General features: G+C 53.8%; 1 protein-coding gene across 1 annotated transcript in view; it reads left to right on the top strand.

The window, feature by feature from the left end:
* The window catches only part of SNED1 (sushi, nidogen and EGF like domains 1), a 61470-nt gene that overhangs the window by 15744 nt on the left and 19382 nt on the right, over positions 1 to 26344 (top strand). Inside the window, exons 9-24 of the mRNA XM_029936153.1 lie at positions 2577 to 2702; positions 3184 to 3288; positions 3509 to 3622; positions 4089 to 4205; positions 9353 to 9469; positions 9607 to 9723; positions 9886 to 9999; positions 10248 to 10421; positions 11100 to 11143; positions 19191 to 19268; positions 19811 to 19922; positions 20224 to 20337; positions 21270 to 21383; positions 21834 to 22130; positions 23542 to 23725; positions 25403 to 25515. Coding sequence (XP_029792013.1) covers positions 2577 to 2702; positions 3184 to 3288; positions 3509 to 3622; positions 4089 to 4205; positions 9353 to 9469; positions 9607 to 9723; positions 9886 to 9999; positions 10248 to 10421; positions 11100 to 11143; positions 19191 to 19268; positions 19811 to 19922; positions 20224 to 20337; positions 21270 to 21383; positions 21834 to 22130; positions 23542 to 23725; positions 25403 to 25515 — 2040 coding nt within the window. The remainder of the gene's footprint in view (positions 1 to 2576; positions 2703 to 3183; positions 3289 to 3508; positions 3623 to 4088; positions 4206 to 9352; positions 9470 to 9606; positions 9724 to 9885; positions 10000 to 10247; positions 10422 to 11099; positions 11144 to 19190; positions 19269 to 19810; positions 19923 to 20223; positions 20338 to 21269; positions 21384 to 21833; positions 22131 to 23541; positions 23726 to 25402; positions 25516 to 26344) is intronic.

The raw sequence follows: 26344 nt of genomic DNA, 5'->3' as shown, positions 1-26344 counted from the left end.
GGACCCCCACCCCCACCCCAGCCACATTGCTGCTACTGTTGGTCCTGCTTCTTGTGCCCAACTAGTGGCTACTCTTGGAGCTCTTTCTGCCCATCGATGCTCACTTCTGGTCTGGGAGGTGCTTTGAGTCCAGGCAGGGGAGGCACCAGAAGATTAGGTCAGAATGAATCATAGACCTGGAGGGAAGACATAAAACCATAATATTCCCAAAAGAAAACATAGGAGGAAAGTCTCTGTGACCTGGGGTTAGATGAAGAGTTCTTAGATAAGACAACAAAAGCACACCCCAGGCAGAATCGGTGGCCCGCATCAGAATGAAACACGCTGCTCTGTGAAAGACACGGTCCAGAGAATGCAGAGACAAGCCGCATGCTTCCAGAAGTCCTGTCTGACAAAGAGCCGGTGTCCGGAACACATAAAGAATTCTCCACGCTCAACTGTGAGAAAACAGCCAACCAATCACAAAGTGGGCAAAAGACCTGAACAGACATCTAACCATAAAGGATTCCCAGAAGGCAAAGCAGCACATCAACAAATGTGGTTATTTGTCATTATCATTAGCCACTGGTGAATTGCAAATGAAAGCCACGTCGAGATACCGCCACAAAGCTACCAGAATGACTACAAGAAAAAGTACTGACTGGTGAGGACACAGGACTGAAAGAACTCCCGCGTATGTTCGGTGGTGATGTCAAATGGTTTAGCCACTGTGGAAACAGCCCGGCAGTTTTTCATTAGGTTAAACACGCTCTTATAATATGACCCAGCCATCCCATTCCTGGCTGTTAACCCCAAAGAAATAATGACTTACGTTCACGCAAAATACACAAATGTTTATAGTGTGTCTATTTATAATCACCAAAACCCAGGAGCCCAAATGTCCTTCCCACTCATGGGACACATGATTGCTGAGTGAAGGAAGCCCATCTCAAAAGATCACATACTGTTCATACATAATCTTCTGCTTCTCTCGTTCTTAAACAGACAAAACTATAGTGATGAACAGATCAGTAGTTTCCAGGGACTCAGGAAGGGAGGGAGCCGGTGACCCTGAAAAGATACAACAAAGAAGCATTTGGGATGATGAAGTGGGCAGCGTCCTGATCGTGGTGGGGGCGGCACCGATCTACACGTGTGCTGGAAGTCATCGAAGCATACATCGACCACAAGTCAGCTGTACCATTTGTTACTTAAAAGATAAATCCTGAGCTGCATGAAGAAATCAAACATCTAAATAATGAAAAGGAGCAGGCTGGCAAACACTGATCAAGAGAAGTCGGAGTGGCTATATTCATATTAAAAGATTAAACTCAAGAATAAGGAATACTGCCGTGAACAGACAGGTGTTTTATGCCAAAGGAGCCCAGTCATCAAAAAGGCGGAACACCTGTAATGTACCTGCTCCTATGAACGGGCGTCGGGACACAGGACGGGAAAGCGAGGTGAAGCAGATCTCACTGCAGGGGTGGCTCCAACACGCCGCTCTCTGTGATTCACAGAAGTCAGCGCAGATCTCAGAGACGTGAATAGCACCGTCAGCCCACCTGACCTCAGTGACATTTACAAACACATCCTTTCCAAGTGCTCACGGAGCACTCGCCGTGACAGACCATCCCGTACGACACAAAATAAAGCTCACCTTACAATCCAGCAATCGCACTACTAGGTATTTGCCCAAAGGACACAAAAATGCTGATGCGCAGGGGCACATGCACTCCAGTGTTTATAGCAGCGCTATCAACAATAGCCAAGAGACGGAGAGAGCCCAATGTCCGTTGACTGGTGAACGGATAAAGAAGATGTAGTGTGTGCGTGTGCACACACGCACACACACACGCACACACACACACGCACACACTGGAATATTACTCAGCCATCAAATAGGAAATCTTGCCATTTGCAAAGAGTAGATGAGCTAGAGTGTATTATGCTAAACAAAATAAGTCCATCAGAGAAAGACAGATACCAGGGATTTCACTCATCTGGAATTTAAGAAACAAAACAGATGAACATACGGGAAAGGAGGGGGAGAAAAGGAGAGGGAAACAAACCACAAGACTCTTAACAATAGAGAACAGACTGAGGGCTGGTGGGGGGGGCAGGGGGGCTCACGGAGGGCGGGCGCTGAGCAGGGCACTTGTTGAGATGAGTGCTGCCTGTAAGGCATGAATCCCTGGGTTCTACTGAAACAGACATTGCACTTCTTGTCAACTAACTAAAATTTAAATAAAAATTTAAAAATACATAAAAATAAAGTTCAGTCAGTTGGGAAGGACTGTGTTCTCTGATTACAGTAGTTAAACTAGAAATCAACAAAAACTAAGTGGAAAACCCCAACTTTGTTGCTAACAGAGATGCATGATTAGAAACATTTGTTCCGAGCCTCGGGCCTTAGCTGGCCCGTCTGCCCCCCACCGAGGACAGGCAGCTAGAAAGCAGCCTCCAGAAAGTGGGCCTCAGACTCAAATCCCACTTTCACTGAGTCCTTCCTGAGCACTGTGGGGCCTAAGCAAGGGGGCCCTTGACCTCATTACCCGGTGCTGTGTGGCCTCTGGTGACCTCTGCCTTTCTTGCAGGAAGCCACCCCGTGCCCGACCCCTGCCTCTCAGCCCCCTGCCAGAACGGGGGCACCTGCGTGGATGCCGAGGAGGGCTATGTGTGCGAGTGCCCGCAGGGCTTCACGGGCCTGGACTGCAGGGAGAGTGAGTCTGGGCCGGGCTGCCGTCCAGGGCGGGCTCCTCCTGTGGGCACTGCGTTCAGGAAGGCAGACAAGCGTGCATGCAAACGCTCGGGGGAGGGAGAGAGAGTGTGTGTGCCTGCATGTGTGTACACAGCAGCACTCACGGGAACAGGGCAGGGTCAGGTGCAGGGGTGGGTCAGGAGCAGGAGGGAGACAGGCGTAGGGGAGGGCCAGGCGCAGGGAAGGGTCAGTTGTAGAGGAGGGTCAGGAGCAGGAGGGAGTCAAGCACAGAGGAGGGTCAGGTGCAGGGGTGGGTCAGTTGTAGAGGAGGGTCAGGAACAGGAGGGAGTCAAGCACAGGGGAGGGTCAGGCTTAGGAGAGAGTCAGGTGCAGGGGTGGGTCAGTTGCAAAGGAGGATCAGGAGCAGGAGGGAGTCAGGCGCAGGGGAGGCCTCTGCCTTCCAGCACACCCACATCGGAGGCTCCCCACTCTGTCTACGGCAGGAACCCCTGAGCACTGTGGGTGCCGCAATGGTGGCAGATGCCTGGGGACCAACACCACCCTCTGCCAGTGCCCCCCAGGATTCTTTGGGCTCCTCTGTGAATTCGGTAAGTGCCCAGGGCTGTGGCGGGGGCACCCTTCCTGCCTTGCCCCTGAAAATCCCCCAAACCAGAGTAAAGGTGGTGGCTTGGGCCCGGGGCCCAGAGGGCAGACCCAGACCCTTAACGACCCGCCAGGCCCACCCCAGGGTGGGGGGACTGGCCATCTGCTCCTCCCCAAGGACTCCAAGGCCCCAGGGAGACGCCCGGGCCTCTTCCTTCCCTGCAGAAGTCACGGCCACGCCCTGCAACATGAACACTCAGTGCCCGGACGGGGGCTACTGCATGGAGTACGGCGGGAGCTACCTCTGCGTCTGCCACACCGACCACAACGTCAGCCACCGTGAGCTGGGGGCGGGGCTGCGGCACGGCGGGGGAGGGGGGGTTAGGAGGCGGAAGTGGGGGCGCTGCGGCGGAGGCCCACCAGAGGCCCTGCGTGTGCACGCCCCGACGCCCGCCAGGGGGTCTCCTGCAATCCCGCCGGAGCTCCTCCCTGCGCCCCTGACTCGGCGGTAAACTCCTCGACACAGGCCTCGCTCAGCCTGTGCGATTACACACTTCCGGCCGGGTGTCTGTCGGTGTGTCATTACGCTGACGACGGTGCGGGTGCTCGGACAGACACACCCGGTACCGCAGCTCGGCCTAGCTCATACAAGAGTAGAGTGAATTCTGGAAAAACTAAGAGCAATCCAGGGAAGGGCCTTAGTGCCTGGTGTAAAGAATCAAGACCCCCCCTTCCCAACAAAGAGTATTTTAAGTGGCCTTGGTTCCAGCTGGGAAGTCAGCGCCACCACCCTCTGTACCCCCAGCACTGCCGTCACCTTGTGACTCAGACCCCTGCTTCAACGGAGGCTCCTGTGACGCCCATGAGGACTCCTACACTTGCGAGTGCCCCCGAGGGTTCCATGGCAGGCACTGTGAGAAAGGTGGGAGGGCAGGGGTAGGAGGGCAGGGGAGGGGCGGGGCGGGAGGGCAGGGATAGGAGGGCAGGGGCGGGGCGGGAGGGCCGGGAACGGCACAGAGGCCCTGCTCACCCAGAATCCTTTGGTTGCCCGCTCCCAGAGTTTCACGCCGGCACCACCCCACCCATGCTGTGTATTAAGTTAGTTCTGCCCCGTGGCCTCCTGGCCACGACCTGGTTTTCCTGGGAATGGGCTTCATTTCCCGCTCAGCATTTTTCCAAATAGATTTTAGATCCTTGGTTTTTTACATTTAATTAAGACTTTATTAAATCTAATTGAACTTGGAATTGTCAGCATTTAGCCCCTGAAGCGCAGACACGTTCTTGTGTGAGAATGTGGTGGGCGGGGCACCCGGCGGCTCAGCAGGTTGAGTGTGGGGCTCTTGACTTCAGCTCCAGCCATGATCTCACTCATGGTTCATGAGTTTAAGGCCCACACCGGGCTCTGTGCTGGTCACGCGGAGCCCACTTGGGATCCTCTCTGCCCCTCTGCCCTGCTCGTTCTCTCTGTCTCTCATAATACAGAAAAAAACAAAAAAATGTGGGAGGCAGCGCTGTCCTCGCCAGCGCTGTCCTCGCCAGCGCCCAGCCTGGATGGTCCTTGCCGTGCAGGCAGAAGCCAAGCTCAGGGCTCCGCAGCGGCCCCCCGCGGTCAGAGCCCAGCTGGCCGCGGGCCTGTCTCCCGGCGCCCAGAGCATGGGCCACACACAGCCCTCTAGGCCCCCTGCGGCCCTCACTTGTCCAGAGAACAGAGGCCTTGGTGGCTTTACCTGGAAGTCTCTTCTGCTCTCAAGGGGGTCCCGAGGGCAGGTCCCTGCCACTCTGACCCAGGGAACCCCCACAGCTTCAGCCACCTCTGCAGGAGGAGGAGGGAGTTTCCGAAGAGAAGCCCCAGGGCCTGTGGAGGTGCCGTTCTTCAGTGGGGAGGGACCGATGCGCCGCTCGATTCGCATCTGTAAATACGTGGATGCCTCAAGCCCAGGCAGGACACGCAAGCCCCTCGGGGCTCTGGGAGGCCGTTAGGACCCGGAGGGCATGCCCCCATGCCAGGCAGGCACAGAAATAAAAGCCAAAATGGACTGCTGTGACTCAGGCCTATCTCAAGAAGTGAGAAAGGTACCAAATACACTACCAAAACATACACCTAAAGGAGCTAGAAAAGGAGCAGCAAATAAAGGCCAAAGCCAGCAGAAGAAGCGGAAAAATAAAGATTAGAGCAGAAATTAAAAAATATATAGAAACAAACAGACAGGGGCACCTGGGTGGCTCAGTCGGTTGAGCGTCCGACTTCAGCTCAGGTGATGATCTCACAGTCTGTGGGTTTGAGCCCTGCATCAGGCTCTGTGCTGACAGCTAGCTCAGAGCCCAGACCCTGCTTCCGATTCTGTTGTCTCCCTCTCTCTCTGACCCTCCCCTGCTCACGCTGTCTGTCTGTCTCTCTCTCTCTCAAAAATAAATTAAAAATTAAAAAACAAACAAACAAACAGTAGAATAGATCAATGAAACCAAGAGCTGGTTCTCTGAAAGAACAAACAAAATTAATAACCCCCTATCCAAATTGGACCCAGCGGGTATAGCTCAGTGGTAGAGCATTTGACTGCAAATTGGACCCAAATAGATAAAACCATGAATGAAAGGGGAAAGATCACAACAACACCACAGAAATACAAACAATTATAAGAGAATACTATGAAAAATTATATGCCAACAAATTGGGCAATCTGGAAGAAATGGACAAATTCCCAGAAACTCACAAAATGCCAAAACTCAAATAGGAAGAAATAAAATATTTGAAAAGACCCATAACCTGGAAAGAAATCGAATCTGTAATCAAAAATCTCCAGACAAAGAAAATTCGTGGGCTAGATGGCTTCCCAGGGAAATTTGCCAGACATTCAAATTATTGTAATGTTTATTTATTTTTGAGAGAGAGAAGGAGACACAGCATGTGAAGCAGACTCTGGGCTCTGAGCTGTCAGCACAGAGCTAGATGCAGGGCTCGAACCCACAAACTGTGGGATCATGACCTGAGCCAAAGTCAGACGCCTAACCAAGTGAGCCACCCAGCTGCCCCACTAACAAACACTTAAAGAAGAGTTAATACCTACTCTTCACAAACTGTTCCCAAAAAAATGCAAATGAAAGAAGGGCTTCCAAACTCATTCCATGAAGCCAGCATTACCTGTTTCCAAAACCAGACAAAGACTCCACTAAAGAGGAGAATTATAGGCCGATATTCCTAATGAACATGGATGCCAAAATTCTCAACTAGATACTGGCAAATAGAATTCAACAGTACCTTAGGAGAATTGTTCCCAGGATCAAATGGGATTCATTCCAGGGCTGCAGGGTTGGTTCAATATGTATAAGTCCATCAATGTGATACTTCACACTAACAGAAGAAAGGGTAAGAACCATATGATCCTGTCAATAGAGGCAGAAAAAAAAAAAACATTTGACAAAATACAGCCTCCATTTTTGATAAAAACTCTCAACAAAACAGGGATAGAAGGAACACACCTCAAGGCCGTCAAGGCCATACACAAAAGACCCACAACTAATATCATCATCAGTGAAGAAAAACTGAGCCCCTTTTCCTTACCATCAGGAACAAGGCAGGGCTGTCCCTGTCTATTTGCTTTTCCCGGTTAACACAGTACTGGAAATCCTAGCCTCAGCAATCAGACAACATAAAGAAAGAAAGAAAAGAGATCTGAATCAGCAGGGAAGAAGTCAAACATTCATTAGTTACAGATGACATGATACTCTATGTAGAAAACCCAAAAGACTTTATCAAAAATTGCTAGAACTAGCACATGAATTCAGCAAAGTTGCAAGATATAAAATCAATGTACAGCAGTTGGTTGCATTTCTATTCACCAATAACAAAGCAGCAGAAAAAGAAATCATGGGATCGATCCCATTTACAATTGCACCAAAAACAATTAGATACATAGGAGTAAACCTAGCCAAAGAGATAAAAAGATCCGTAGCTGAAAACTTAGAACACTTATGAAAGAAATTGCAGCGTCCACCAAGAAATGGAAAAGTATTCCATGCTTGTGGATTAGAAGAACAAGCATTGTTAAAATGTCTGCACTCCCCAAAGCAATCTAAACATTTAATGCAATCCCTGTCAAAATACCAGCAGCATTTTTTGCAGAGCTAGAGCAAACAATCCCAAAATTTGTATGGAACCAAAAGAGCCGAATAGGCAAAGCAGTTCTGAGAAAGAAGAACAAAACAGGAAGCATTACAATAGCAGTACTACGAAGCTGTGGTGGCCAGTGCGGCATAAAACAGAAACGCAGACCACCAGGACAGAAGACTTGGCAATGGACCCACAGCTGTGTGGTCAACTCATCTTCGACAAAGCAGGAAAGAGCATCCAATGGAAAAAAGACAGGCTCTTCAGCAGGTGGTGCTGGGAGAGCTGGTGACACAGAGAAGAATGAAATTGGGCCACTTTCTTACACCGTACTCAACAATAAATTAAAAACAGATGAAAGACCTAAATGTGAGACAGGAAGCCATCAAAATCCTAGTGGAGGACACGGGCAGCAACCTCTTTGACCTTGGCCGGAGCGACTTCTTACTTGACAGGTCTGGGGAGGCAAGGAAAACAAAAGCAAACATCATCTACTGGGACCTCATAAAAAGCTTCTGCACAGCAAAGGAAACAATCAATAAAAATAAAAGGCAGCCTATGGAATGGGGGAAGATATTGCAAATGACATATCTGATAAAGGCTTAATGTCCAAAATCTATACAGAACTTCAAAGCTAACACCCAAAAAATAACCCAGTTAAGAAATGTGCAGGACATGAACAGATGCTTTTCCAGAGAAGACATCAGATGGCCAACAGACACATGAAGATGCTCCGCGTCGCTCCTCATCAGAGAAATACAAATCACAACCACAATGAGACACCACCTCACACCTGTCAGAACGGCTAAAATTAACCACACAGAAAACAACAGGCGTTGGTGAGGATGCAGAGAAAGGGGAACCCTCCTGCACTGTTGCTGGGAATGCGCACTGGTGCAGCCGCTCTGGGAACAGTGTGGAGGGTCCTCAAGAAACTAAAAATAGAACTATCCTACAGACTAGCAGTTACACTATTAGGCATTTACCCAAAGGATATATAAATACAAATTCAAAGGGGTGCATGCACCCCAATGTTTTATAGCAGCACTATCAACAATAGCCAAACTACAGAAAGAGCACAAATGTCCATTGACAAATGGATAAAGAAGATGTGGCATGTATACACAATGGAATATTACCCGGCCATCAAAAAGAATGAAATCTTGCCACTTGCAACAACGTGGATGGACCTAGAGGGTATTATGCTAAGCGAAATACGTCAATCAGAGAAAGACAAATGTCATATGCTTTCACTCCTGTGTGGAATTTAAGAAACAAAATAGACTAACATAAGGGGAAGTGGGGGTAAGAGAAAAGAGGGAAATGAAGCATGAGACTCTTTCTTTTAAATATAATTTATTGTCAAGTTGGCTAACGTAGTGTGTACGGTGTGCTCTTGGTTTTTGGCGGTAGATCCCCGTGGTTCATTGATTACGGACAACACCCAGGGCTCAGCCCAACAAGCGCCCTCCCCAACGCCCATCCCCCACTCTCCACCCCTCCCCATCCACCCTCAGGTTGTGGAGGAGGAGAGTGGGGGATGGGGTAGATGGGGGATGGGCATTAGGAGGGCGCTTGTTGGGCTGAGCCCTTGATGCTGTACGTAAGGGATGAGTCAGTGAATTCTCCTCATGAAGCCAATACTGCCCGGTATGTCAACCGAAAGTTAAATTTAACAACCTGACCGCTGGGGATCCCAGTGTCATATCAGCGGCTTGCCGTCAGCCACCGCCGTGCGGGAAGGAGGGCACAGTGGGACCAGCTCTGCGCCAGGAAGGGCCAGCAGTCCCCAGAGCCTGGGCGGCAAGAGAGGATGGGCGGGCAGAGGGCCCCCAAGGGTCTGGGCCTTCTGGGCCCACGGGGCCGCAGGCCGCGAAGATGTGAGCAGGGTATCACGGGTGCTGCAGGGCTGGGGGCCGGCCCTTGTTCACCGGCCTGTCTCTCTCTCCCCCACCCCTGCACAGCCCGGCCACACCTGTGCAGCTCGGGGCCCTGCCGGAACGGGGGCACGTGCAAGGAGGCGGGCAGCGAGTACCACTGCAGCTGTCCCTACCGCTTCGCCGGGAGGCACTGCGAGATCGGTGCGCCACAGGCGGGGGTCAGCCCGGACGGGCGGGGCGGGGCCTCAGCTCCGGGGTGTGGGAGGGCCAGGGAGGGGCGCTGGGTGGTGGGCGCAGGACCCCCGACACCTGACTCCGAGGGGGCCCTCTGCTTCCAGGGAAGCCGGACTCCTGTGCCTCCGGCCCCTGTCACAACGGCGGCACCTGCTTTCACTACATTGGCAAATACAAGTGTGACTGTCCCCCAGGCTTCTCCGGACGGCACTGCGAGATAGGTAAGGCGGGCAGAGGCCAGCGGGCCAGGGCACCTGGGACAGCATGTCCTCCCCGTGGGCAGGGGCGGCCCTGCTCTGGAGGAGTGGGAGGCAGGGCTCCCATGGAGCCCAGAGGTGGTCAGTGAGCAAGGCCCCAGTGACGGTGACCCCGTGTCCTTGCAGCCCCCTCCCCCTGCTTCCGGAGCCCCTGCATGAATGGGGGTACCTGTGAGGACCTGGGCACAGACTTCTCCTGCCGCTGCCAAGCAGGGTACATGGGACGCCGGTGCCAGGCGGGTGAGAGGGCAGGGGGTTGGGGTGGAGGGTATGGAATCTTTTCCTGATCTCGAAAGAGCAGAGCAGGGCCAGAGGAGGGGAGGGGAAAGAAGGAAAGTCCAGTGGGGTCCTGCAAGTTGAGACACTTCCTCCTGGAAGGGAGAAGGGTCCCAGGCCCTGAGGCCTGGCTGGGCAGAGGGCGGAGCAGGGGTGAGGCCCCCAGCACATGCATCTCGGTGCAGGACGACAGGGGCGCTGTCTCCTCACAGAGGTGGACTGCGGCCCCCCGGCGGCGGTGGAGCATGCCACACTGCACTTCAACGGCACCCGGCTGGGCTCGGTGGCCCTGTACAAGTGTGACCATGGCTACAGCCTGAGCTCCCCCAACCACGTCCGAGTCTGCCAGCCCCAGGGCGTCTGGAGCGAACCTCCACTGTGCAACGGTGATCCGCAGGCCCTCCGGGGCAGGGTGGGCGGGTAGGGCCAGCCAGGTTCCCCCCACCCCCCGCACTGGGGCCCCCCGGGGGGGCACAGGGGCCACAGTTCTGACCCTGGCCCTCTCCCACCTCCCCGCAAAGCAAGGTCACTACCCTGTGGCGAAGGTGGTGATGACTTCACTAAGGGCCTCCCTGTGCTCAGAGCGAGGTGTCCAACCCCTACACCGACTGAGCAGACGAAGGAGCTCAGGCCGGGAGGTGGCCCAGGGCCGAGTCCTCAAGGGGCACATGGGGATTCAGGGCAGGTCCCCCTTTGAACAAGGCCCCCTGGACGTCCACAGCTGTGGGAGGAGGGCTGCTCCAGACAGCATCCCCTCCAGGCTTCCACAGGGTGCCAGAGGCATGGCCTGAGGGCGACCCCCCTCTACGCACCACCCCTGCAGACACCGGCTCACTAACACTACTGCAGGTGTATTCCACTGCATCCCTAACTCTGTGCATCGGAAAATATGTCTGATGTTAACACATCTTCACAAAGCAAGGAGTTTCAAACAAAGTAGCTCAGGGACTGTGATGGCACCAGAGATGGGGGGCACTGCAGAGATGGGGAGCACTGCAGAGATGGGGGACTGCAGAGATGGGAGGCTGCAGAGATGGTGGCACTGCAGAGATGGGGGGCTGCAGAGATGGGGGACTGCAGAGATGGGGGCTGCAGAGATGGCGGCACTGCAGAGATGGGGGGCTGCAGAGATGGGGGACTGCAGAGATGGGGGACTGCAGAGATGGGGGGCTGCAGAGATGGGGGCACTGGCCCTGCAAAGCCCGTGCCGCATGACCCCACAGCGGTGAAGGGCTCTGGAGGCCGGTGGGGCTGCCCAGCCCGTGCATCTCCGCTCTCCTCCTACGCTTCCAAGCGCACGGGCTGCTGCCTGCTGTCGGAGGCCACCCCTCTCTGATGATAATAGCAATAAAGTCCAGACAAGAAATATCTGGGAGCAAAAGAAAGAAGGTGGAAAGCACAGACATGAACATGACAGATATACAGAAGGGAGTGTGGCCCTGGTCATAAAGAAACAGGGTCAATAAATTATTTTTAACAAAAGAAAGTGGAAAAAAAGTGGACAGAAAGCCTGTAATAGCTGGAATCACAGTCACGATCCACAAATGGCTACTGATGGAGTTAATGGGCTGAACGAGCGTGTGAGGAGCCCTCCCCCCCCCCCAAGGAGCCGAGAGGTGTGTGTACATCAGGGAGGAAAGGCGGGCGCTGTGGAGGGCGGGAGCAGGGATGCCAAGACGGAGGCAACGGGAGTCCCAGACGAGAGAAAAATAAAGCCACAAGGAAATGCCTGAGCAACTGAGGGGCTCAGTTCCCAGAATGACAGGTGAGCCCACAGCCTGAAGCGTCCAGAACATCAAACAGGAGAAAAGAGGAACATTAGCACATTATAGCAAAATTTAAGAATATCAGAGATAAACAGAAAGAAAATCTTAAAATATCTAGAGAAAAAAGGAACAAGAATCTTCAAAGGAACCGTAATCCCATGGGCCCCTGGTGTCTTGGCAGTGACATCAGTGTACGATCAGGAAATGATGCATTTGAACTGAAGAGACCCATTCAGTTAGGGTGCAGACAGTCACAAAACACCATCACTGCCCCCGCACCACGAAGGGACCAGGAAACCTGCAAAGTCTTCTCATTTAAACTGTCGGAGTGCCGAGTGTGCGGAGCGGTGTAGACGCGCCCTTCCCAGGTGAGAGACCCCGAGGGCGCTGGCATCCCAGGGGCAACCTCCCGCCAACACAGAACTTGGAGAAGCGGGGGAAACCCAACTACGCTCTTTAATGAGCGCGTGACATGCATGGTGGGTTGGCATCGGGGATCACGGATGCGGAGCAAGGGCTCAGCCCCCACCAGGCCTCCCCCACAGGACTTTGACCAAGTGCGTGGGAAGCCAGGGGCTGGTGCCAAAAGCAAAGAGAGATTCCATCCTCTCACAAGGCGGAGATCCCAGTCCGCCGGGGGGAGAGGCCTTCCCCAGCCCTCAAGCATCAGACACCACCCACGGACTGGCAGTACCGGGCACGGGGCACCAGGCCAGGCCCAGCTCACTTCCCGACGGCATCAGAGATGACTCCTCAGGCCAGCTGCCCAGCGGACAGTAGGGCAAGCCATGCTAGGGACGGGGTGGGTATTGCCTGCTTCGTTCCCTCTCTTCCTGCGTACAGTATGTCTAAGAAGCGAGAAATTATGATATACAGTCTCGAGAACAGTCAGTAGAAACAGGCCCTCAATGACCCACATGTCTGCAGCAGCAGACAAGGATTTTAAAATAGCCATTATAAATATGTTAAAGAGAAGCAAAATGAATGAGAGAATAGCAGATTTCAGCAGGGTAAAGAAAACTTTTTAAAGTAACAATATTTAAAGTACAACATCTACAGTGAAGAGAAAACAGGATATGCTTGCCAACAGGGTGGATACAACAGAAGAAAATCATAGAACTCAAGGACAAGTCAACAAAATTATTCAAACTAAAGATCAGAAAGAAAAAATCAACTATGAATAACTTACAAGTGAACTTTTAACACTTTTAAATTTTTTTTATTTTTGAGAGAGACAGAGTATGAGCAAGGGGGGGCAGACACAGAATCCAAAGCAGCTCCAGGCTCCGAGCTGTCAGCACAGAGCCCAACACGGAGCTTGAACCCACAGACCACAATCATGACCGGAGCTGAAGTCGGATGCTCAACCAACTGAGCCATCCAGGCACCCCTCTAAATGAATTTAAAAAAAACACAACAGAGCGTAAGAAATCTGTGGGAAATGTCACACAAACAAGCACATAATTGGAGTCCCAGAAAGAGAGGGCAGAATAGGGAAAAGAAATATTTGAAGAGATAATAACTGAGTATTTTCTAAAAATGAAAAAATATGTCAACCCACAAATCCAAGAAGCTCAGCAAATACCAAACAAGGTAAATATTGAAATAAATAAACTTAAGACCTAAAATTTTTTATGCAGTCAAATTTTTATTCAAATGTGAGGGCATAATAAAAAAAACCCTCTTGCAAAAACAGCTTCAGAGGCTGACCAAAAGAGAGTGTTGGGGAGAGGGGGGGATAGTATTTAAATAGTAAGATAAAGCAGCAATATGAGAAGGGAGAGTTATCAAGTACTGTAGTGAAGTCTGACACTATCTAAAAGGAGATAGAAAAACATCAGAAAAAAGTGACAGGGTTAAGATCACCATAGAAAAAATTCAGATCAAGATGAATGAGCTAAATTTGCCATGTAAGGGATTGCCAAATTTATCACAGAACAAAAGCCTGGGGCGCCTGGTGGCTCAGTCGGTTAAGCGTCCAGCTTAGGCTCCGGTCATGATCTCACGGTTCGTGGGTTCAAGCCCCGCGTCAGGCTCTGTGCTGACAGCTAGCTCAGAGCCTGGAGCCTGCTTCGGATTTTGTGTCTCCCTCTCTCTCTCTCTGACCCTCCCCTGCTCACACTGTCTCCCTCTGTCTCTCAAAAATAAAATTAAAAATTAAAAAATTAAAAACAAAACAAGCTATATGCTTGTAGATGAGATCCTCCTAAATCCGAAGAATAAAAAGACAAAGCAGAGGGTGTGGAAGAAGTATCGCGTGAGGACACACAGAGGCAAAGCCGGTTTAGCCACGCTGCCATCGGCCAAAACAGACTGTAAGACGGGAGCACCGCTCAGGGTGAGAGGCGGGAGGGTCGCCCTCCTTCAAGGTGATTGTGCGATTCGCCACGAAGGTCATTCCGGCGTCCAGTGAGACAGTGTTCACACAGCAAAGCAAAACTAGACTGCAGGAAGACACTGACGGATGAACCTGAATACTGGGAAATTTGGGCCACCTCTCCCAATTAGTTCAGGTTAAGAAGCAAATAAGTAAATAAATAAACCTCAGCGAAAAGAAGATTTGATACTACAGCTAGCAACTTGAACTAACTCATTCTCCGAACACACAGAAAATATTAAGTTATTAAGAAGAAGATATTTTAAATCTCCATGTTTAGATTTTTTTTAATGTTTTATTTTACTTTTGATACAGGAGAGACAGAGCATGAGAGGGGGAGGGGCAGAGAGAGCAGGAGACACAGAACCGGAAGCAGGCTCCAGGCTCTGAGCTAGCTGTCAGCACAGAGCCTGAGGCGGGGCTCGAACCCACGAACGTGAGATCTGACCTGAGCCGAAGTCGGAGGCCCAACCGACTGAGCCTCCCAGGCGCCCCTAGATATTTTTAAAGATACTTTGAACTTACAGGTCAAAGAAGCATGGACAGTGACACGTTTATAAATGAATATTAATGATCATTTTCTACATAAAAACTTGTGTGATGTAACAAAAGCGGTGCTTTGTGGGAAATATATAGCTTTTTTTTTTAAAGATTTTTAGTTTTAAGTAATCTCTACACCCAATGTGGGGTTCAACCCCACAACCCCGAGGTCAGAGTTGCACACTCTACTGATGGAGCCAGCCAGGCTCACCCAAAAAATTTACAGCTCTAAATACATAATTAGAAAAGTTCAAAAATTAATGAATTAAATGTCTGAGTTCGGAAGTCAGGAAAAGGACAACAAATGATACAAAGAAAGTAGAAAGAAAAAGGTAACAAAGAGCCATAACCAATGAACATAAATCAAAAGTACAGAGAGCACCAAAATCAGTTCTTTGAAAAGCCTGTGAAAATGGACAAACTTCTATCAACTGATCAAGAGAACAAAGAGCACAAATAAAAATCGTTATTAATGAAAAAAATTACACAAAGCCACAGATACCACAGAAATTAAAAAGATAACAAGAATGCTATCAAGTAGTCTATACAAATAAATCTGAAACCTTAGCTGAAAAGGACATAATATTCATAGAAAAATATAACTTACCAAAAAGCCCTCAAGGAAATTTGGAAAGCCTACATAACCCTATAAAGGTCTAAAGGAATTGAAATAGCAGTTAAAACATTTTCCCACAAAGAAACTCCAGGACCAAACTATAGGTAAATCTTCCCAAATTGCCAAGAAACAGATCATTATATCATTACGGAGGCTCTTCTGGAGTGAAAAATGAAGAATGTGCGCCAACCCATTCTACGAGGCTGGATCATCTTGTCACCAACACCGGGTATGGACGGTTGGCGAAAGTGAAACTATGGGCCTGTTACACGTATGAATGTAGCGGCAGAAATGCAATGGTCATATCAAGCTGAGTTGTTTTCAAAAATACTTGATGTTAGGAAAACCTGCTATATTAGCCAATTGAAGGAGAGAAGGCATAGACGTATCTAAATAAATGCAAAAAGCACTTGGCAAAATTTATACCCATTCATAAAATAAATTCTTACCAAATAAAGAATAAAAATATCCTTCCTTACCAGATAAAAATGACATAATACACACACACACACACACACACACACACACACACACACTTCTAGTGCCATGCAGTATATAATATACAGGACTTATTGGAGGAAAAACGTAGAAGAGAGAAGTAGCAGAGCCCACATAACCCCCAAAATGTGCAGAGACGCGAGCTCAGGCTGGGCGCAGCCAGACACTGAGGCTTCACACCCTCCAGGGGAAGGGCTGCAGGGCACACCCAGAGAGCCGTGGGACAAGAGTGTCCCGGTCCTTGCTGTACCGAGGTAGGATCTGAAATCCGAAAGCTGTGCTTCTGTTGATCTGACTCAGACACACTGAGCTGCCAAAAGGGGGAAGGAAATCAGCTTCGGAGGCAGTTTTCCTTGGCTTCTCCTCCAGCCCCAAATAAACATTATCCTAAATAGACATTCCTCTTAAAACTGGGGACAAGGGCGCTCACTGTCACTAAGCCTCATCCACACTACACTGGAAGTTTAGCCGGTGCAATAAAGTAAGAAAAAGAAACTAACGTCATGAGAACTAAATCAGGAGTTCAAGTGTCAGTATTTGTAGCTGGTAAGATTGTCTTTAATCTACAAACTACTGAAAATGACAGGAAATAAAGTATGTTTAGTGGCTATAGATTATCATAACAAAACCACATTTTAATATCTCAATAATCATAAAATGTAATTATAAAAAAAACCTATACAAAGAAAATCAATGAAACTAAAAATTGGTTCCTTGAAAAGTTCAATAAAATTGATAAACCTCCAGCTATACTGATCAAGGAATAAAAAAGAAAAATTAGCACTATCAGAATGAAAGAAGAGTCCTCACTAAGGATCCTACCAGCATTTAAAGGACAACAAGGAGATATTATGAACAACATTAAGCCAATATATCTGACCATGTAAAGGGATTGCCTTGAAAGATACAAATTACTAGAAATGAGAGAAAAATAAATAAAAAACATGAATAGCCCTATATCTACTAAAGAAACTTAATTTGCAATTGAAGACTTTTGTGCAAAGGAGCTGGCAAGACCCGATCGCTCCACAGATGAATTCTAACAAACACGGAAGAAAAGAGGCGTGCGCACCCTGCACACGCGTTTTAGGAAATACAGGGGGAAGGACGCTTCTCAATCCACCGCGTGAGACCAGTGCTGCCTTATAGCAAAAACAGACAGGTTGTTTTAAAAAATGAAATTACAGGCTAATATTCCTCGCCAGCGCGAACATAAATATCTTAATAAAATATTACTAAATCACACCTAGTATTACATAAAAAATATAATACATCATGACCAAGTGGGAGTTACCTCAAGAACACAGGTTGTTTAACACCTGAAAATCTATAGATGTTCTTCACCGTGTTAGGATGTGAAGGAGAAACCGTATAATCATTTCAGTAGGTGCGGAAAAATCATTTGAAAATCTTCAACTACTACTTAGAAGTCTTAAAAAGCTGAGCGTGATGGGATCTCTAACCGGACGAGGGCGTCCACGAAACGCCGGCCGCCCACAAAGGACTCCCAGGGAGAGACCTCTCAGCACTAAGACAAGCGTGTCCACTCACCGATTCCGGCCAGCACGGTCCGGAGGCCCCGACGGTGCCACCGGCAAGGAAAGGAAGTGGAAGTCACATCTACGGGAAAGGAGGATGGCGTGATGGTGCGCACAGGGAATCCTAAGGAATTCTGCAGAAGAAGCTACAGAACAAATAAGCCGTGTCAAGGGGGCCACAGGACACAGGGGCCACGTCCAGAACCTCGATGTTTCCATATCCTGGCGCGAACACTTGGAACACAAAATAAAATGAACACTATTGTGTACAATAGCCTCAAAAACATGATAGTTTTACATGTGTGAAGTGAATTGTAGACATAAATGTGAAAGCTAAGAGCATATGGCCCAGCCTTCTTCACAGCTGCAGCAGAAAGGTTATGCATCTGGAAAAAATATTCCATTGTCCCCAACTTCTCGCCACACACAAGAATCCATTCCAGATTAAGGACTTAAATGTTTTCTAAAACTGTAAAATTTGATATGGAAAATACAGGTATCTTTTTGGCCTTGGGATTAGGAAAGATTTCGTAAGCCACAAAAAACCACTAACTATCAAAGAAAACAATGGACAGATTTGACTATATAAAAATTAGGAATTTAAAATCATCAGCCCTAAGGAAGAAAGTGAAATGTAAGCAATAAACCAGGAAATAGATATATCTGGGTTCAAGAATATATAAAGAACTCTGTGAATCAATAAGAAAATAATCAACCCAATAGGAAAACTGGCAAAACACCTGAGTAGGCCTCTCACGGAAGAGGAGACCCTGGAAGCCAGCAGACACCCAGGGCTGGCAGCATGGGTGGCCCACGTGGGGCCTATGACGCCACCTGCTGGTGAGAACGGGGATGGGCAGGACTCCCTAGGACTGCTGGAGGCCCTGTAAATCGGGGGAACACCTTGAAAAGGGTCTGATAGTCCGCCTGTCGAGTCTGTGTCCCCGTGATTCCACGTATAGGCTTAAACCCCACGAAATGTGCACACTCATACCGGGAGCTATGAGAGGAAAAGAACAGAAGCATTTTTATTATAATGACAAAAAATCTATAGCCAACCGAAACGCCTAGCAAGCGACAGCGACAGCGGACGAAGTGAGGTGTGGTCCCCCCGGGGGTCCCACCGCAGTCTCCGGCTTCACGCGGTGGAAGGCAGGGACCCCCAGCGATGTGGAGAGAAGAGTGCTGCGCCCCCATTTCCTATCAGCAAAGTTCCTATGTAGCACACACGAAGCCGTACACGTTTAGGTGATTCACGAACATTCGAACACTGAAGAGGTAAGGAGACAGCGGCCCCGGAAATGCCATCGCCGGTGGCCCGGATGCCGTAACTCCCGGTGTCATTGCTCACTCCCATTCACTTATTTGCATTTTCGGCAGTAACAGTGAACTTTTAGAAATTGAAATTTTTGAATTTGGACAAACAGCTCCCAGGTTAAAGTAAACAGTGAGTCTGCGGCAAGTTCTTCAGAGGGGAGGCCCCCTCCCCAGCGAGCTGGCTTCAGACGGGGTTGCGGTGAGTGAACAGGCGAGATCGGGGAAGGCCCGCGCCACATCCTCGAGCCCTCGGGTGGTGACGAGCACCCGCCTCCTGGGCCCGCTGCCCACCGCGCCCCCTCTGGGGTGTCCGTCCTGCCTGGTTTCTGGCCTCTCCAGGCACTGAGAGGTGCTGGGGGATTCTGTCTGGCTGCTCAGAACCAAGCTAATGTATGTCCACCTTACTTGGCCTCAAGCCACTGCCTCCAATCACAACACTGCCTTATTCTTGGGGTCCCTCCTGGTGCCTGTGCCCCTGGCCTCCCCCCTCAGCAGCGGTGGAGCTGCTGGGGGCTCCTGCCAGGCACCTGTGCACCCCCAGCGCAGGGTATAAAGGGGCCCACTGTGAGCTGAGGAAGCCCGCGGGGCCAGCTCCAGCCCCTCCCCCGCTGCCGGGCCCACCGCTGCCTGCTCGTGGACTCCTACCTCTCTGACTTCTAGAAAAACAGATTACAAACATCTCTGCCTCCACATCCCCAGGGAGACCGACAGCCCAGTTGAACAAGCTGACCTTGACCTCCTCTTGCCTTCTGCAGCCTCTGCCGCAGGGGTGGGGGAGGTGGGGTGGAGAGAGTCACAGCCTCACCCCTGGCCCTGTGCTCCAAGCCAGCAGAGGGAGGGGAGGCCTATGGGGTACACTGACGGTCGAGCCCTGAGCCCCTCACACCCAGGTAGGACTCTGAAGCCGTCCCAGGGAGGGCCAGGCCCAGGATGCCTCTGGGCCCCTGAGAAGCCTGGACAGTGAAATGCTGGAGTGACCTGGGTGGGGCGGTGGGGGAGCCTTTGTTGGGCAGACAGTGGAGAAGGGTGGGTGTCAGGCTGAAGCTGCAGGGCACCCATGGAATCCCGGGTGCCGCGGAGGCCCGTGGAGGCCCATGCAGCCTCCTGTCCTGTCTCTGCAGAGACAGATGAGTGCCAAATGCAGCCCTGCAGAAACGGAGGCTCCTGCACGGACCTCCCGGGGGCCTTTGTCTGCCAGTGTCCTGCAGGCTTCACCGGAGCCCACTGCCAGACAGGTAGGGGCTGTGCGTGGCGGGTCCCGAGTGGCTGGGCCCTCACCCACAATCGCCATGCCCCGAACACCCCGGGGCAACAAGCCTAGACCCCGGACCGCTGAGAGAGCAGAGGGAAGGGGGCTGGGGGCTCAGCTCCCTGGACAGGGCCCCTGGTGGGAGGGACCCCAGGGCTGGGGGGGGCTTGCCCAGGCCCCCCACCTGGCCTCTCTCCTCGGTTCCCCTTCCCTTCTTCCCGCTCTCCTCTCCTCCCTCCCCCAGACTCCCCCTTGCGGCTCTGGCCGACTCTCTGGGTATTCTCCAGAGGTGGACGCCTGTGACCCCAGCCCCTGCCAGCACGGAGGCCGCTGTGAGGACGGTGGCGGGGCCTACCTGTGCGTCTGCCCGGAGGGCTTCTTCGGCTACCACTGCGAGACAGGTAGGGAAGTGGGGGCGAGTCTCTGCTCCCCGCCCCCCACGGCCCCTGGTCACCCCAGTAGACTCGGGCCCAGTTCCTGGTCCAGCCTGGATGGGCGGAGCTCATCGCAGCCCCAGACTCCTGGCGCTTACGGCTCCTTATGGCTGGAGACTCCCCACATTTTCCTCCCTTATAGGACCTGCCATTTTCTGGAGCTGCCTCTTCAATATGCACCCCCTTGCTGATCTCACTCTCCTCCTGGGACAGCTGTGTCCCGGGGGCACGTCCTGGCCTGTCCTCTTCGAGGCCCCGGCCTGGGCTTGGCCAGCAGCACTCGCTGTGCAGGGTGCATGCTGCAGGCCAGCGAGGGCTGCGCCGAGGACGAGATGGGCCATCCGGGCACTGCAGGGCAGGGTGGGGAGGAGGCAGAAAAGAAAGCAGGCAGAAAGGAGCAAGGCAGGACCCTTTGTGGCCCTTGGATCTCAGCACACAGGCTCAGGGTGGGCAGAGGCACACCTGGAGGACCGAGGTCCATGGCTGTGATGGTGATAAGGGGGCAGTAGGTTGTTTGCCAGTGTTTCCTGCGGTGCCACTGGGAACCTGCAGACCCCGGCCCTGGCCTGGGGCCCTCAGTGCCTGCAGCCCGGGCGCAGAGGGGAGGGCTGGGGCCCTTGGCTGCCTGGCTGCCAGCTGCTCCCCGGGAGGGGCCATCATTGTGCTCACCCGAGTCACCACCTGCCAGCCCACCTTGGCACACCTGCCCCCCTCTGGATGGGGCCGCCAGCAAGCCCTGCACTCCCCCGTCAGACAGTGTCCCCTCCTTCATCTCATAAACCCCTGCCTGTGATGGTCCACCCACCCCCACCCACAAACAGTCACACAGAAGGGACAAGGGCCCCACTGGGGGAGCTGGTAAAACCCCAGTGTTCACCAGCACTTCCCCCCGCCCCCAGTGAGTGACCCCTGCTTCTCCAGCCCCTGTGGGGGCCGCGGCTACTGCCTCGCCACCAACGGGTCCCACAGCTGCACCTGCAAAGTGGGCTACACGGGCAAGGACTGCGCCAAAGGTGAGGTGACAGAGGCATCAGTGTGAGGGGGAGGCCTCCCTCATTCCGCAGAGGGCACAGACGCCCCAAGGGACAGGCCAAAGTGCTGAGCAGCCCCCCAGAGCACAGCGTCTAGGCAGCTGCTTACCCAGGTTCTGCCCAAGAAATAGGGAGGGCCAGGGCAACCCCAGCAGCGGTGGGGGGCGGGGGGGGTGGGCATAAACGCAGTCACAGGTGCACACACACCTGAGCCCCTCCGGGAGGCACTGACCAGAGACTGAGAGAGGGGGTCCCCTGCAGACGGCAGCAGCAGCGCCGCCCCTCCCCCAGCAGTTGCCCCACCTCCACCACCACCACCCCCCCAGGGTAGTAGGCCCAAGAGCCACGGGGTGAGATCTCTGACTGGAGGCCAGGCTTCCATGGCCGACAGCTGACCACCCCCTTCCCTTGTTCTTGACCGAAACCCTGAAGAGCTCTTCCCACCAACGGCCCTCAAGGTGGAGCGAGTGGAGGAGAGCGGGGTCTCCATCTCCTGGCGTCCACCTGAAGGCCAGGCCGCCAGGCAGGTGCTTGACGGCTACGCAGTCACCTACGCCTCCTCGGACGGGGCCTCCCGCCGCACGGACTTCGTGGACCGGGGCCACTCCTCGCACCAGCTCCGGGCCCTGGCGGCCGGCAGAGCCTACAACATCTCCGTGTTCTCCGTCAAGCGCAACGCCAACAACAAGAACGACATCAGCAGGCCGGTGCTGCTGCTCACCCGCACACGTGAGTGGCCACCTGGACGCGCCTGCTGCCACTTGGAGAGGCGCACTGGCCGGGCACCCCAAGGTGCCGGGGGGACCCTTACTTTGTCCCGGGGAGAGCAGGTTGCCTAGGAGTGAGGCTAGGGGAGACGTGGGGGGCTCCCTGAGAAGGCACCTGTGACGAGCCGGCCCATGTTGGGGGGTCGGGATGCCACCCCAAATGCAGAGGAGGAGACAGCAGCTCGGAGGGGCTGAGGAGGGAGGCTGCTGGTGGCAGTGCCGGAGAAGGGGGGCAGAGGGGGCGCCTCTAGGGCTGCTGCAGAGCAGCTAGGAGCACAGCCTAGGGAGGCCTGGGGCTGTAAGTAGCTCGTGTGCTCTGGGATCTGCAGGGGAGGAGCCAGTGGTGGGCGGGGCCGGGGCCCGGGGGCTTTGGGAGGGGGTGCTGGAGGCTGGAGGAAGGAGCATGGATTAGGCAATGGTCCCGTGGGCAGCACTGAGGGCCAGTAAGGGCCACCAGTAGGGGTTCAGAGTGTGGCCAGCACACAAGGGGGTCTGTACCTCCCCCCGCCCCCATCGAGCAGGAGCGCCGTGAGGCCAGGCAGCCATGACCCCCCACCGGGGGACCCCCCCCCCCCCGGGGACTCAGGCTGGGTAAGGAGGGAGGTGAGGATGCTCAGAGGCACGGAGAGAACTTAGCGGATGGAGAAGGGAGGGTGCCCTGACATCACCTGTGAGTCCGAGCCAGACACAGCTTGAGGACACCAAGGGCCAAGTGAGGGATGAGATACGAAACTCAGGGCAGGTGTGTCATGGGAAATGACAGCCAAGAGGCACTGACAATGAACTTGGCCCAGTCGGTGGGCTAAGCGAGCTTGCGGGGTGGGGTGGGCTCAGCCTGAGCTTGGCTTTAGGAAGAAGTGGCATCCTTCCCCCTCCACCGTTGGGTCTCCCCAGGAGGTAGCCGTGCCCACCAGGCTGGGCACCGCACCTGCAGGGGCCAGGGGCTTGCCTCCCAGCTCCCGTGGCCTACCCAGGCCCTCCCCGCGGCAGCCCGGGGTTGTCCCAGCCTCCATGCTCCCTAGGCCCAAGCCTCACCCAAATGTTCACCGTCAGTGTGACCAAGTCAGCCAAAGAAACGGGGGTTTCCAGGGTCCGAGCATGTCCAAACGACCACCTGGCGTGTCTAAATAGGCCCCTGGTGGAGCTGGCTGCATCGCCCCCCCCCCAGGCAAGAGCCTGGGGCCTGACTGCCTCTAGTCCCCCTGTGGCTAAGGGGTGCACCCGGCAAGCCCAGGAGGGCCCACGCCTTGCCTGGGCCACCTCTTTGTGGCCCCCAGCACGCTTCCTGAGCCTTGTCTCATTGTCTCAAGCCCCTGCCCTCCCCTGGAGACGAGGAGGTGCCAGCATCAGCTGAGGGGCCCATTGCCCCCCAGGACCCCGCCCCGTGGAGGGCCTTGAGGTCACCAACGTGACTGCCAGCACCATCTCAGTGCAGTGGGCCCTGCACAGGATCCGCCACGCCACTGTCAGCGGCGTTCGTGTGTCCATCCGGCATCCCGAGGCCCAGGAAGACCAGTCCACCGATATGGACAAGAGTGTGGACAAGTTCACATTCAGGTGAGAGCACGGGGCCAGCCTTTCCTTCCCTCAGGGATCTAGAGCTTCCTCCTCTCTCCCTCTGTGTCCTTACCCTGCCCTTCCCCAGCTGCCCAGCCTGCCATGAGAAGCAGGGGTGGGTGCCCTCTGGGTCCCCCAGGCACCTGGCCGGCCTGCCTCGCCTCGTCACGGGGCTGCAGTGATGCTCGTAAACTCTAGGGGAGCGCTGCCTCCCACACAGATAATGAGAGAGACTGGGCCGCCCAGAGGCAGCACCAAGCCCTCTGGCCTGAGTCACGCAGGCCCCTCTGAAAGGGAGACGCAGGGCACCCCTGCAGTTGCCTTACATTTTTACATGGTTCAAATGATACGGTCAAACAAACTAGGCACAGAACCGTCCTATGCTGAATTATTACAAATCAGATGCAAACGGAACTGCAGAGCAGCTCCGAGCAGCTGAGGGCCCAAGTGCACTCCGACAGCCTGCTGGGAAGGCTCTCGCTCCATGGCCTCGGCCCAGATGGGGCTTCGGATGCCTGCTGGGGACGGTGCCGGAAGACAGAGCGGTGGGAAGGAAGACTAGCTGGCCGTGGCCTGGGCTCCCTGGCCTGCAGTGGGCACACAGCTCCGGGGGAGGACAGGCCCACCCATCTGCCCACACCCAACAGCCGCAGGCCAGGTCGCCTCTCTGGGGACAGAGCAGCAGCATCCTGCCCAGAGCAGCCACAGGCCACAGCCATGGGGAGGGCCGTCTGGAAGGCCAGCGCTGCAGGGGCTGGGGCAGGCAACCCAGGCGTGGCGCTCTGCCCCCTCTGCACCCCCAAGCTGCGTGTTTCTCGTTGCCGGACTCATCAACACCATTTTTTCCATGCCTGCTGTGCTGGAGACAAGACTCTGCTTCTTGTGTCTTTTAAGTGTTGCTGGACGTTTTTTGACACACATTCCTTCCCACATCCAAAGAACAGTGTCACAAAAACACACGTGGGGTCCTGGGTGGGCACTTGGTGAGTCAGAAACCCAAGACCACCCACTCGGTGATTCTCTAGCCACCCCTCCCCCCTCCGGACTCCGCACACTCCCGGCTGGGATTCACAGCACGGAGATGGTAGGACGTGCACAGGGGAAGTCGGGGGGCCAGGCCTGAGCTCCCAGGACCCCTCCCCGTGGACTCAGGCCGCCACCAGGTGCCCGTGAGAGACGCAGCGCCCAGGGGTTTTATCCGGGGCTGGGCGCGGGGCCCCCTCAGCCTGGTGTCGATTCCGGAGGCCCGGGAGGAAGCGGGTTCTCAGCACGAACCACGCTGCCCCGATGTCGGGGGGCAGCGAGGTCCTCTTATCCGTGAGGGTGCCGGGCACTCTCCCCGGAGTTCTGGCCGCAGGCCCCTGGCAGGCGGTGTCCCCGAGGAGGGCAGGGGGCCTGCTTGCTCACCCTTTCTGCACAGTGACCTCCAAGTGCCCTTCTCTGGCCTCTCCTGTCTGAACACCAGCCTTGGCACTACCGCCACCCCAGGCAAGCATGGGCCCTTCCGTGCTGGACAGACAGACCAGGAAGCAGCTCCCCAGGAGCACACAGGTCTCAGCCCACAGATCTGGTCCTTGTGGAGGCTGCCCAGGCCTGTAGGACCACCCACAACTCTTCTCCAGCCTGTGTGGGAAGAGTCCGTCTGTAGTGGAGTCTTTCCCCTCCGCCCCCCCACAGGGCCCTGCTGCCAGGAAGGAGATACACCATCCAGGTGACTGCCCTCAGTGGGCTCGGAGGACAGGAGCCTCCCACCGAGAGCCTGGCCTCGGCCCCGCTGCACGTGTGGACACGTGAGTAGAGTGGCATGAGCTCAGCTCTTGAGGGAACTTTGCCAGCTGTCACTTCCCTCCAGCCCCAGTCCTACCAAAGTGGCCCTGGTGCCTCAGAGGGTCCGCCCCTCCGGTGCCAGGGAAGGCAGCCTTCCCAGGAAGCCCTCTGCTTGCACACTCACCCGGCACCCAGAGGCTCCTGGGCTCCTACCAGACGGGGGTCACAAGCCAGGAGTCGGAGGGGCACGTGGGTGAACGCACACGCTGCCACGCCTGATCTCCATGGTGTCTCACGGGCAGGAGGCCTGGCCCTCACCACGGCTCCCAGCCCAACGTGTGGGAGGGGGCTAGCGTGCCGTGTGGCCCATGCACGGGGACGAGTGAACAAGGGGGGACAGAAGGTCTGGGCAGGGCCTCCCCCAGCGGGGGGTGGGGGTGATCACGGGCTCAAGTCCTAGCATTGACCCTGAGGCTGGGACCCTGGCCCATTGTCTGCCTGTCTAGCCCACACTCCTTTCCTGTATCCCACAAGTGCATATGGCCAGGCCTAGGAGATCAAAAGAACACAGGGACAGGCTGTGTGCGGGGGACCAGCCCACGCACCAGAGTCTAAGGGTCTCTGAGTAGGGGGTTGGTGTCGGCGAAATATCTATAAGAAAGAACACAGACAACATGAGTGGTGGAAGAGACCACGCTTTACTGTGAAACTTAGTGTCTTATATACCACAGGTGATTACATCTTTCTTTGAATGATTACATTGTTTGCAACTTCTTAGGAATCACATGTTTCAGAATAGATCATTGTTTTCACAGAAGAGAGAACAGAAAATTAAAGACAGGAATGAAGTAC

This window comes from Suricata suricatta, chromosome 3 (genome assembly GCF_006229205.1).
Source record: "Suricata suricatta isolate VVHF042 chromosome 3, meerkat_22Aug2017_6uvM2_HiC, whole genome shotgun sequence".
Lineage (NCBI taxonomy): Eukaryota > Metazoa > Chordata > Mammalia > Carnivora > Herpestidae > Suricata > Suricata suricatta.
This window is presented reverse-complemented; position numbering and strand designations above follow the sequence as displayed.